At 33.7% G+C, this 14259-nt stretch overlaps 1 protein-coding gene and 1 long non-coding RNA gene across 3 annotated transcripts in view; one reads left to right on the plus strand and one right to left on the minus strand.

Moving 5' to 3' along the window:
* The window catches only part of LOC118188927 (uncharacterized), a 187308-nt gene that overhangs the window by 49535 nt on the left and 123514 nt on the right, over positions 1-14259 (minus strand). The window contains exons 12-14 of one of the 2 annotated variants that reach the window (XM_085807305.1): positions 8792-8933; positions 6860-7019; positions 4905-5129 (exon numbers count right to left, since the gene is read on the minus strand). In XM_085807305.1, coding sequence (XP_085663431.1) covers positions 4905-5129; positions 6860-7019; positions 8792-8933 — 527 coding nt within the window. Of the gene's footprint in view, positions 1-4904; positions 5130-6859; positions 7056-8791; positions 8934-14259 lie in introns of both variants that reach the window. The other variant, XM_085807298.1, reaches the window with a different exon arrangement.
* The window catches only part of LOC146999560 (uncharacterized), a 127462-nt gene that overhangs the window by 26115 nt on the left and 87088 nt on the right, over positions 1-14259 (plus strand). The gene's annotated exons all lie outside the window — the stretch shown is intronic.

Consider the following 14259-nt stretch of genomic DNA (forward strand, 5'->3'; position numbering starts at 1 on the left):
TTTGGAACTTCAATTTGTGGAATTCATTTCACAAGGAACACTTTGAAACTTCATTTCAGAAGCGCACAAACACGTAGATCAAAGAACACTAAGTGATCTGAAGAGGGTATTTTCCGAGTCTAGCCGAAGCGTAAAACGCGCCACGCATACCAACAGAATGACTCGTTGCTCGTATTTAGGGACAAATTTTCCCCGAGGAAAGTATTTCCTCGTATCTCGAATTTCTCGTATAACGTGGTGCTCGTATCTCGAGATTCCACTGTACTGCAAAAATTTGGTATTTCATCAAATGCACTTAGAATTAATAAATTATGAAAAACAGCTAATAGCGATGTCTTTTGTTTTGAAAGAAATTTGCAGAAAGTCAGGACTGGAAAACAACTGGATGAATTTGTTAAAGACTCGGAAGATATTTATAAAAAATGCCATTCAAAAACAAATGAAATTTGAGATGAAGTGAAGGATAGTTATTGATTGATGGATTCCCTTTTTTGAAGAGGTTTCGACGGAAGGTTCGGGCACTCAGGTTATTGATATGGATGATGAAACAAGAATTTATAGGAGAATTTGTATTAAGTATGGATGGTTTAGTTTATTTTCACAATGGTAAAAAGCTCTTAAGACCATCTGTCTCTCAAGTGAGATGCTTTCATGGTTTTCTAAGGGAAATTAAGAAATGAAATGTTTCTGTTATATTAGAAGAAACGTTTATGAAATGCTTTTGTTATATTAGAGCAAAACTGCTAAAACCTTACATAGCCAACCTGTTCTAAACTGGGTATGAAAAAATATCAATATTTCACGTCTTTAACCTCTCAGCCACATGGTATTGAAGCATAGAAAGAGATAAAACATTAAGAATCTTACCTATGCGATTCTTATTTACGAATAGTTCAGTCCTTAAAGCAATTCTTTGATGAGATTTTAACAAATCTTGTATATAGTAATACAATTTTATTGCTGTATCAATAACTATATTTTGCACTGTAGATGTCTGTCGACTTTACAAAGAAATAAAGTGTTTCCATGCACCTATGTCCTGTTAAGCTCAGGACATCCATCTAACAGCTGAGAGATCCTTGGCTCGATTTTCGACCAGCGTACAGCTGTTTCTTCAACATATCTGCTCCTTTACATCTTCGAGGCTACAAATTCTTTTCAGTGTGCATAACCATTCTGCAGCTGTCCTTTTGACCATACGTATACACACGCTCATGCATTCATGCACACATTCAATATATAGTACATGTGTTAAAATGTAGTTCGTTGTAGGTAATTTGATATCAGATGAGTGCTTGACTAGGGAAGGCACCAGTTCTACAGTAGCGAGTGGATTGATGTTGCAACATCACTGAAACGTGGTAAAAGATGCCGTGAACTTTTGAAGAATTACAAAATCATTTGACAATCCAAACACATCTTTATTATTTTTTGATTACTCTATGGCATAGCACATCACAATGAAGACAATCATCTCCCTACAGTTTTGATTATGGCGTGCTGTCTTTTTAACAATGAATAGAAGCAGCCAAGCAAGAGACATCCTCTAGTTAGGAAGGTCAGACAGTAAAAGAGGTTTCGTAGTTAGTTGCAGTATTATTTACATGCTTGGAAAATCTTGGCTTAATTCTCGATAGCTGTTGGGCAAACGTTTACAGCAATGCGATACTGCAGGAAAATCGCAGATGCCGGTCAAATTCAAAGGTCTGTTGTCAGTTTGTTCAATTAAATTGTTTTCATATTTTGATATCTTACATACACCCTTCTTCAAGGAGAAAAAGGTTTTGCCGAGAGAAAAGCCTTTTGAGAAGAAAGCGTTAGCGTATCAGCAAAGGAAGAGAAATTTTGTAGAATATTTACAATTTCAATGGCAAAACAAATAAATAGCTTCAAGAAGTAATTTACAAATACTAAAACAAAATATGATTCAGCAAATTAAATTTAGAGTCCAATTTGAAAGCCTCTGAAATATAAATTAGAGCTCTTGAGGTGGCTAGCATATAAAAGCCACTTGAAGAGCTTACTCTTGAAGTGGTTGCAAAATCACATAAGAAATTCTTGCAGTCTTGTGAAAAATCTTTCATTAAAAAGTATGTGTTATTATAAATACAAAATAAAAATATTTCTAGAATATAGTTATAACATTTTATTAAAATTAATACTTATTATGAAACAAAACTAAATTTCCTTATTGTTGAGCAATGTAACAGTTAATATACAGAAATGAAAAATTTAATATTATAGTAAACTCTGATTAAAATGAGCAAGTCCTCATAAAGCGAATCAACGTAATTACTTGCTGATGACGGTGGGATGCTTAACATAGAAATCTACGTTCCTTATACAAGGCAACTGGCGTTTAGTAGTTTATGAAAAAAATGAAAGTTTGTATTTACTTTTCAGAGTTGTAAAATTCTTTATAGGACGTATACAAAAATTAAAATCCAAGTTAAGACGAATAACTTGTATAATCAAGTTATAAGGTATTTCTCCCATCTTCTTAGCGGGCCTTCGTAGTGTAGTGGTCAGTACGCTGAGCGCGTATTCCAGAGATCTGTGGTTCGATTCCCGGCGAAAGCGTTGCTCATTTTTCACTTCTCCTGCTTAAAAAAATACGTAATGTCTCTACAGTGGCGCCCGAACTAAAAGGGGGGGTGGATGATGATTCTCCACATCCAGGATTTGGCGATTGGGTCCCCTAAACCCACAGTCGCCTTTAAAAGGTTTTTAAGATATTTCTCCCGCCTTCTTAGCGTGGCTTCGTGGGGCAGTGGTTTGCACGCTGGGCGCGTATTCCAGAGATTTTTCACTTCTCCTGGTCGTGGTTCATTATACTATCGTGGTTCGATTCCTGGCGAATGCGTTGGTCATTTTTCACTTCTCCTGCTTTACAAAATATAAATGTCTCTATAAAGTTATGCCATTAAAATTTAGTGAACGCAGTTTTACAATACCATACTAGTAATAATTTTAAAAAAAACTTTTAGATGAATGAAAAGCCAGATTGAGAGAAAGAATCAAATGTGGAGTAAAATGCCACAAAGTTTAAGGTTTCAAATCTTCATAATGATATTTGTTTCAGGAAGGCCTTTTAAAAATTTTCGCACATTGTAAAAAGTTTGAATAGATCCTTTAATTATTGTACATGATCAAAAAGAACTCAGGATTTTATAAACTAATTTTCGTTTCATTTAACATCATTTGAAATTGTTTTATTAACATTATGCTTTCTATTATTTTTAATACATTTCTAATTTACTTCTTTTGTATAAAATTTAAAGACCCCCACATTCTAATATAATACCGCATACAGCCCTGAATACTAACATATCCATCTTATGGGCAAATCCACTTGAACTAACTGGTGTGTTTGTTCTGCACCTCTGTTCCTGGTTTAAAGATTTTTTTGAGCAGCGCTAAAACATTTCATTTTATAAAAAAAATATTAAATTTCACTCCATTATAAAAATAATAATTATATGTGAAAAATTGTACGATGGGAGCTTTCAAAGTTTATATTCACTTTGTTCTTAAGATAATTAGAACATTCTTTAGAATTCAAATTTTGAAACAATAATCTAAAATGTTAAATAATTGTTAAAATAATTGAAATGTATTTAAACAATAATGCAAAAATATATTAACCATGTTAATAACCCTCCCTAAATAAAATCTTAAAATTCTTTAATTTTTAAACCCAATAAGCAAAATTCGGATATTTAAAATCATATAAATGTTAATCTTTCATTTTCATAAAACAAAATTTTACTGTAATCTAATGTTAGAAAACAACAGCATTATGTATTCAAAATTTCAATATAATAATAATGATTAGCAATTTTTAGTTCAAAGGGACAATTTGCTCAGAAAGACTATTAATTTCGTTTTGGCATTTTGCATTGGTTCACTTTTCAAATTGTTGCCACCAAATATTATCCCCCTGTGTTATATTTAAAGAAATTAAATAATGAAGAATCTACATAAATGTATGTATGTTTCTCGCATTGTGATAAAACAGTGGTACCTAGAGCCATCCATTTTTAAATAACGTAATATTTCATTGAATATGGGCGTCTGGAAGATTGAATTTGGAATCTGATTTTTTTTTTTTTTTTTAATTATCGATTTCTTATTTTGTAACACTTAACGAATTTTTGATTAACAAACTCAACGATTTCAAGGCGAGCAATAGCAACACTGTACGAAAAAAAAAAAAAAAAAAAAAAAAAAAAACATTTTTATCTCCAGCGCGCGAGACTGTGTATAGGAAATTCAAAATATGCTCATTTAAAAATTATTTTGCGATATTTCTGTTGAACTGACTTTTATGATTTAAGTCCGAAGAGCATGATATTTAATAAATAAAGGTAACACACAAAACGTAAAAATTTTTTTATATGATATTATCTAGTTGCAATTATTAAAACCTTTTTCTTTATTCACAAAATACGTGATGTAAGGAACCTGATTGTAGGACAATAATTTTCAGTTTTTGTTTGACGAACTACAAGATTAAGAAAAATCACTTTTAACGTAAACACTTTGTTTCATTAATTTTGGAAGCACTGTGTGGCATGGTAAGAATTTTCTTCTTTCATTTTTGGATATTGAATGGATCGAGAACGATGCTTTATATGAATGCAGAATAAAATCGTTATTATAGCCAAGTTTCAGTTCTTCTCGTTTATACACTTACTTGAATTATTTAAGATAAACTGGAGACGGAGCTCATTCTGCATAGATGAATTTAACTTAGGGATTCCCGAGGCAGATGCTATCTTGTTTAATTTGGTAACAAATTTTTCTTTATATTTTGATATCTTACATACATGTGGGAGAGATTTACAATTTTTACTGGTTGAGAGGCGTATCATAAACGAAAGAAATGCTTTAAGTTCCATTACCTCTTCCTTCTCAACGCGCAAGAGATCCTTCTCGGCTTGGACTCGACTCATCTGCTCCCGTAGCCGATCCAGGCTTTCTGTTTTGAGTTCAGCCTCCTGAAGGCGAGCTTCCTGTCTGGACAGACGGACATCGGCCTCGGCCCGTGCCGATTCCAGCTCGGTCCGGACTTGTGTCAAGGCTCTTTCCAATTCCTTGATTTTCGATTGGCTCGTTTCCTCTGCCTCCTGAAATAAAATTGAAATTTATATGATCTCAAGAATTAATCTGCGCGAATTAAGTAACATATTCGCATATTTAACAATCATTTTGAATATTTTTTCTTTGAAATCCTAAATCTAATACAGGTTGAGCAAGTATATTTTCACAGAAAAATATCCTTGCATTTAACTTCGTGAAGGCAATGATTTCAACTGGTAATACCATTGTAGGAATTTTTCAATTCAAGCATATGGTGATATATTATTGTAATCGTAACTTTTAAAAAGAGTCAGAAATTAAAAATAGCTGGAACCCATCAAAGCCTGGTACCACATTTCTCAGTTTTTAAGATAAATCCCATTTCCAGCTACAGCGCATTGGGGAAGAAAATGAGATGACTTGGTTATGAAACATAATAATAAGATCCGTAGAAAATCTACTATTCATGCAGCATGTCTTTTAGTAGCTAGTAAGTATTAGATTATTATGAGAAAAATACCTTTATGCGATATGAATAGTAAACAAATAAATAAATTGAAACCAAAAAGATAGTACAAATAAACAAAAAATTTGTTGCCGAATACAATTTCTTTGAAATTAAATCTAACTTTACGAAAACAGTGCTATTACTATTAACATGTGCAACAGATGTTAAAGTGTTCTTTCTAAACAACAGAGGTGAAGCTGAAGGTAGATGTTTTACAATCGTCCGATAAAGGATCCTTCGGATTAGGGAAATAACTTTCACTTGTTGTAATATGTAAACAATCAGAAAATTAGGCAGTTACCTGTATCGATTTAGTTTTGAAGTCACATATCACAGAATGCCTTGAAAACATTCATCTTTTATTAACTTTATTCATTAATTAGTTTTATATTTATAATATAATGTACAACTGTTCAAAGTTTTACTGTGAGTTTGCCCATAAACTGTAACTTAGCCGAAAATTTGGATTAGAAGTAAGACTGTTTAAAATTTGGAACAAATTAAATGCACATATGATTGCACTTCCTTATTTCATTGCTGCTGAGACTCAAATCGCCTAAATCTTCGGAATGTGTTTTTAAGGTATATTTTAATTTTATAACACTTATTTTAATTTAGTTAACCTTTCTTATCGTTTCTCGTTTCAACTTACATTTTTCTACCAGAATGAGTTTTTAGAATCGCATTGAATGCAAATGAGTAAAAAATAGTATTAAAGGAAAGATCAACTTACTTCTTGAGAGAGAGCTAGGAATCCTGAGTAGAGCCCGTTTACCTTTGGGCTAAGTCTCTATAAGCTGCTGTTACGCTTGGTCGTATATTACGTGCTTTTGATAGTTCGCCGGCTAGTTTAAAATTAAGGGCCAACTACATTTGAATTGTGTTAGCTTCGTCTAAATCTCTTAGATACTGTTAGTTCTTATTTTTAAGCCCAAGTGGAGGCTTTGTTGTAAGCCCGAAAAAAGGGGCCAACTATACATCTTATTTGAGTGAATAAAGGATAATTAACCCTTCTTGAGTTTAACGATTTCTGTTTTTAAGCGATAATTCGCGTAACAGTTCACTAGGTTCCTCGACATTTAATTTAGCAGAATACAAGTGAGGAATTCTACATTGTTGTGACTTTTACAGCTTATGACTATGAAAGCCGGGATGATTAAGCAAAAGCGTGAAAGGTAACTTAGCTTTGGGTAACTTAATTTGTAATAATGTGACACAATAACTTACAATAAAAAGATAACCTAGCTTCAGTAGTGTTCTAGAACTTACCGCTGCTTTCTTTTTCTCCATTCTTGAATCTTGGAGATGATCTTCTTTGAGTCGTCGAATCTTGTCTTCCAGCTCTTTTCTCATCCTCTCGCGCTCTTCGCGCAAACGATCTACCTCAGAGCGGGCTGCTTCGGCTTCTCTTCGCCACTCTGCAGCCTCTCTGGAACAACATCCAAATATGATCAGAATGAGGATTCTGTTAAGAGACAAAGTTGTACATTGCTGATACAAGAGTACCAAGAATTTCAGGAACTCCATACAAACATAAAATATTCTCTAACGACTGCTTTTAAAGAAAGTATTCGCATGGTGTACTTGAAAGCAGACTGGATTCAATGCGGAGTTTGAATCTCGACGAAGGTACTACATATTTTTCATATTGCAACATCGATAAACTTAATGACTCTAAAATACAATTTGAACATATTTCAAGATAAATGTGTACAATGTAATGTAATACACGAGTGGGTTGCAACCCTTTTGACCGATAAAAATCGGCCTCGTGGTTCATACAGCACACCCAACACAGACAAACAAAAATACAGTTAAAAGATTAAAACAAAATATTCAAACAATAATAGTCTAAAACATCAAACCAAAATTCCCAGTAATGTTCTATTGCCATTTATAAAGTTAATCTAATCCTATGCAAATCTAAGCTCTTATTGTGCGGTAGAATTCCTTTTCACATATCATTCTCATATTTTTAGAAACTTAAAAGTTCAATAAATAATCTTTCCTTTTCTCGAAATGTTCCATTTCTTTTTCCAGCAATCATGATAGATTTTACCAATAACAAATTTTACCAATAACCCTGATTTTACCAATAACAAATCTTTTTGCCGCTTGAATATCGAAGGCATCCCCGTCATTGCCCATAGCAGCCTCTTTAGCCAGGGTGTCGGCCCTTCTTATTGCCTATAACGCCAATGTGGACTTCACTTCACGTATTTTTCTCAACGTTTACAAGATATTTTACATAAGAGACCAAAATATTGGTGTTATCAACATCTGCTAGTGTTTCCAAACCAGATAATGTGACTGTATGTATATGTTACCGTGAAAGACCGAAATTGGAGAACGTTGACAATCACCGGAGAATGTCGACATTCTCCAGTTACGTCGGTGAAAAGCCGAATATTTTGTTATATATTCTTATACATTCGGACCATTACCGGTTTTTGCTGCAATAAATAAGACTGTATAACGTGAATCACATAATTAAGTAAGTTTATTATTGGTGTTATTTTCTTTTCTCATTTAGAATGTAATTGTCGTTTTATGTTCAGCAATTTATTTTACATGTGTTACAAAAGTACATTACATAAACTTTTTTTATTTTGATACATATCATAATATGTTTTAATAAATAAAGAATGATTTAAAAACGTAAAAAAAAATTATTTTAATTCAACATTATCAGTGCATGGTGAATGGCGACATTCGCCGAGAAATAAGAATATTTAGCAATTTCAGACATACACCAAGCGACTCAGTGAATGTTGATATTCACCAGATTTCGGTCTTTCACTGTAACATATATATAAATACATGTTTTTACAGTCAGGGTTTCATCAATCCATTTAAGTGCAAATATTACATCAGCCAATTCGGCTTGAAAAACCGAATTTTAAAGTTCGAGTCTAATTTTGCCATAGTCTGCTTCTGTACCAAACAAGTAAATCACATATACTGCACCAATTCTAATGTCATAACCCGAACCGTCAGTAAATATATCCGGTTCTCATACTCAAACATTTGTCCTCCGATATTCCACTGGTATTTCTGCTTTTCTTTGTGCGTATGCATACTTTGTGTGATGTAATGGGACAAAAAGTCTGTAAAGTACATATAGTATATACTAGGCTGCTGGGAGGCTGCTAGAAAACACCCAACAGCATAACCAATCAGGAAATAGAAGATGCAACTAACCTTTCCCGATCCCGGAGCCGAGAGATGAGGGCTTGTTCTTCTGGCGTTGATTCGGGAGATTGGAGCTGCTTCTCCAGACGTTGTTTCTCAGATTCCAGGTTGTTAACGCATTCTGTCGTGATACGAAGACGATGCTCCAGATCTAAAAAATTAAATGATATTTTGATTGCTAAATAAATACTGTAAACAAAGAATAATTACGCATTCTGAAGAACTACGAAACGTATTTTCGAAAGGCATAATATTAATACTGAACGTATAGGAAATATATTCCAACATTTAAGCAGATACATGAGGCCACGAATAAGAGCGAACGCTTTATAAAGCAGAGTATTCTTGCAAAATACATAAATCGCTACTTTGGAAGAAAACCGGCATAACTCCAAAAATGTGGTTTCTCGCTTAACGAAAATGTGATATATTTTTATGTGGAAAGAAGTCATTAACGGAAAATTATCACTAATGTTTATTAGTTAAACTCTTCATATTCAGTCAAACATTGATTAAATACTAATTCAGAAGTCAAACAACAAAAATCAGCGTTATACCTACAAAATTTTCACAGGACTAGTTTCGATGGTTTTACCGAACCATCATCTTCGGCTGCAAAATCGCAAATGAACAAGATAGGAAATAATGATTAGATAAGATAAGAAAGCCTGAAAAAGAATAAGCAAGTGGCGCCATCTGTTGGCGAAACCAGAACTAAAACATAATTTCTCTAAAAGCCGAAGGCAAATTTGGATTGGAATTAGGATCGTTAACTAGAACAGAAAGATTTTTGTGAATGTGAAATGCCTCTAGAAAATCCAGTTCTCCAATGGAAGATGTTTTTTGAATAATTTTGGCAGCAGAAAAATTGAAAGTGTGATTTTCGGACCAGCAATGTTGAGCAACAGAAGACTTCTGTGTTTCCTTTTTTCTAACATATGCCTCATGTTCTTTGACGAGAAATTTTAAGGCTCTCTTAGTTTGGCCAATGTAAATTAAACCACACTGGCAAGGAATCCTATAAATACCCCAGGAATTCATATCCGGAATGGGGTCCTTGAGTATAGAAGTTGGAATTTTATTGATGGGAGAATAAACAACCCGAAAGTTAAATTTCTGCAAAATATGTGCAACTTTATAGCTAATTGATGGAAAGAAGGGAATGACAACAGAATTTTTATAATCTCCTAAAATAAGAGTGTGGCTTTTAGTGTGTTCAGATGAGAATTTTTTAACTGCTTGATTAATAATGTTGGGTGAAAAGCCCCTGTCAATAGCTATTGCTTTTAAATAATTTAGTTCTTCATCAAGGTCTAGTTTGGAGGAGCAAACTTGAAGAGCACGGAAAACATAGGAATAAAATGAAGCTAACTTTTGTTTAGTCGGATGACATGATTTAAAGTGTGGTGGAAGGCAAACCGATGAAGGTTTACGGTAAACTGTAGTACTGAAGTTGGATGTGTTACGTGTGACCAGAATGTCGAGAAACGGAAGAGAATTGCAAGTCTCAAGTTCAAAAGTGAACTGAATAGTAGGATCAATAGAATTCATTGTTGAAAGAACTTTATTTAAATCATCTTTATTACCTTCAAACAGGGTAAAAGTATCGTCTACGTAGCGGAACCATGCCGGGAAGTTTAAGGTTTCAAACAATTTTGATTCATAATAATGCATGTAGATATCAGCCAGGATGGGACTGAGGGGGCTTCCCATGGCTAATCCCTCAGTTTGCTTGTAATATTTATTTTGGAAAACAAAATGTGTTTGTTTCAAACAGAGTGAGAGAAATTAGCTCCTCAATTTCGATGCAAGAGAAATGAAATTCGCGAAGTCTGGTTTCTAGACATCTTAATGCACCCTCCACTGGGACATTGGTGACTAATGATTTTACATCAAAAGAAACCATGAGTAAATTACTAGGAGAAATGTTTTTAACCTTTTTTACAAACTCTATTGAATTTTTTATGGTGTAAATGTTATTGTCTAATAGAGTGGAAAATCTAGAAACTAAATATTTAGCTAAAGGATACGAGGCAGTACCTAAATTTGATACAATAGGGCGGAAAGGAATACCACTTTTATGAATTTTGGGAAGAGCATATAATCTGGCACAATTCGCAACAGATGGGATAAGCGAATGTTTTAAGTTGCTTGAAATGATTTGCGAACATTTGATCGCAGTTTTTATTTTGGATAAGTCCGAAGGTGAAGGATCTTTAGGAATCGGATTATATGGTCCTTCGTTTAAGAGTTTAGTGACACCATCGATGTAAGTGTTCTTATCCATGACGACTATCTGGCCACCTTTGTCGGCCTTTGAAATGATAATATCCGGGTTAGAATGAATTTCGCGCATTGTAGCTCTTTCTCTCGCAGTTAGATTTGGTTTCAAAGGTTTATTATTGAATTTCACATTATGAGCGATAAGATGCCTAATCATTTCTTTCTGTGAATCTGAAACTTTACTGAACTTGAAAGCTTTTTCGATAGGAGCCAAAATCTTTGGAATCGAGGGTTTACAGGTTTGTGAGAAGTTAAAATTATATTTTAGAATTCTCTCTTGTTCTTCTGAAAGACTAACATTAGAAATATTAACTATTGGCTTGATGTTTACAATGGGAAGATTTTTTGAACTACTTGAACTGGAAGACTGTAAAAGAAGTTTTTCGAATTTAACTGCAAGGGTGTTTTTATGACGGTTAACTGCATTCTCCGTTCTAGACCAAGACTTTTGTTCAAGGGCAGTGAATTTTGGATATGATTTAGCGAGTTCCAGATGAAGCTTATAGAGTTCATGTTCAATTTTGGAAAATTGTTGACGTGTATCCCTTATCACGGACCGAAGTAAGGCAAGCTTGCAATTTAACAGAATTCTTGAAACGCGACTCGAAGGTTTTTGATTAGATTTGATTTGAATAAAATTGGGGATCAATTTTTTACATTTACATTTAAGTAAAAAGTCAAGATGATTCAGGAATTTTTGCCGTTTCAGGCGTAGTTTAGTGAAACGATTAACGGATGAAGGCATGATAAACAATGCAGAAAATCAAACTAAATTAACTGAGCAATAATAAAGTACACACAAAACAGCAGAAAAATCCCTCAGTGAAATGAATAGAAAACAAAACGCTTGTAAGCAAAATGCATGAAATCAGACAAGCAAAGCACAATATCCAAATGTACAAAACATAAACATAACTTGAAAATTGCAAAAATGTACTCACCGAAACTCCTACAATCACAAAATGGCGGCCACACCACGTGCAAAAAAGAAAGCAAAATGTAAGCCTGTTTGGGGCTTCTATAATTAAGACACAATAACACGCCGAATAAATACTAATTCAGAAGTCAAAGAACAAAAATCAGCGTTATACCTACAAAATTGCTGGTCAACATTGCTGGTCCGAAAATTACACTTTCAATTTTTCTGCTGCCAAAATTATTCAAAAAACATCTTCCATTGGAGAACTGGATTTTCTAGAGGCATTTCACATTCATAAAAATCTTTCTGTTCTAGTTAACGATCCTAATTCCAATCCAAATTTGCCTTCGGCTTTTAGAGAAATTATGTTTTAGTTCTGGTTTCGCCAACAGATGGCGCCACTTGCTTATTCTTTTTCAGGCTTTCTTATCTTATCTAATCATTATTTCCTATCTTGTTCATTTGCGGTTTTGCAGCTGAAGATGATGGTTCGGTAAAACCATCGAAACTAGTCCTGTGAAAATTTTGTAGGTATAACGCTGATTTTTGTTGTTTGACTTCTGAATTAGTATTTATTCGGCGTGTTATTGTGTCTTAATCATTGATTAAATCTTTTTGGTTTTCGAGTTATGTCACTTTTCTTCCAAAGTAACGAAATATGGCCATGGTTTGATGAAAAAATTATGTAGTGTAAAAGACATTAAGAATTTTCCATTAAAAAAGTTATTATACCCAGCAGTAATTATACCCAGCAATCATTCTCAAGCAAGAATAGCAACGAAAGCTGTATAAAACAGGATAACATACACTAAATATGGTCAATAAATTACGAATTGTAAGATATTAGTAGTATTGTAGAGAAATTAGGTTATTTCGAAGCAGGAGATATGAAAAATGAGCAATTCCCTCACCGGGGCTCGAACCACAGACCTCTCAAATACGCGTTGAGTTCCTGTCCGGGCGCCACTTGTGGGGTCGTTCTCTGTTTTTCCACATAAACTAAGTTAGATCCTACAATAAACCTGGTGAATTTTCGCACAGGCGTGAATAAATACCAGCACAGAAGAAGGGTTAAAATAACCCTTTATTAATTCAAAAATAGTTAACAGGCACGATCTTCGTGCGGTACGATGGCATCGTCAAACTTGCGGTAAAATTAAAAACGCAGAATTTAATTCAAGTCAGAATCTAAAATAAGTAATGCTGTATAGCACGTAAGTTACGCCTAATAGGTTGACTTACAAAAACTTAACACTATTAATATACAGTATAATGCGATGATAAATCCGAAATGGCTTATTAGCGTAACAAGGAAACAAAAGCGAAACGTGCGTTGGCTAGCGAAAACACGCTCTGAGTAAACGCAGAGATACACCCACTTAAATACGCACTTCACTTAACTTTAAATTTATATCCGGCGAGAGAATGTGAGGGGAAGCAGAGAAGTTTAGTAAAGGTATCAAACTTAAAATATATTTGTTATCCACAATAAGGGAAAGCCATATAGTATTAAGTAATTGAATAATAAAATACGCTATACTACATTATATAACATACTGTAACATACTGTATAGTATGAAGTAATGCAAAATACATTGAACGGCTAGACTATACTCTGCTCTCTCTTACGTAATGCATTATGACATTTTAGACTAATTCACATATCATGAGAGAGAAATAAAGCAGTGCAACAGTATGAATGCGGCAGAATAAATGTACAGTATAATGTGATATTTCCAGAGTTTCCAAAGAAAAATAATATAGTTAAAGGAGAATTACTAAGAATACGGAGAATACTAATACCAGAACGAAGGGAAATTTAACAGAGATGTTGGGAAGCCAAAAAAAAAAAAAAAAAAAAAAAAAAAAAAGGGGGGGGATTCAGATGACAGCGGTATCTGGGATACCAAACAGGCAACCAGTAATAAATAATTTTAAAGATGTTTGGAGGTGAGCTCTGATACAAAATTAAAACTCAAGAGACTTCTGAAAACGTGATTTTGATATTGTCCATTTTTTAACTCTCACTGATATAGCAAGCAGCAGATGAGTTCTGCCTGGATGGAAATTATAGACAAATTGTGCTGAAGGCAGAGACTTTGAAGGCTTCGACTCTGAGAATTATTATCCTTATTTGTTATTTATGATGTTTTATCGCTAGGCAAATCATGTTCTTGGTAATTAAAAATGAAGACGTGGAGGAGTTACTACAACGTAGTACTAAAAACGAGCTCAGCAATGAAAAAGTGGAACAACTTCAGAAGCAGCAATAAAA

Source organism: Stegodyphus dumicola, chromosome 1 (assembly GCF_044657685.1).
Source record: "Stegodyphus dumicola isolate Sdum_Otavi_A_Nest chromosome 1, ASM4465768v1".
NCBI classification, from domain to species: Eukaryota; Metazoa; Arthropoda; class Arachnida; order Araneae; family Eresidae; genus Stegodyphus; species Stegodyphus dumicola.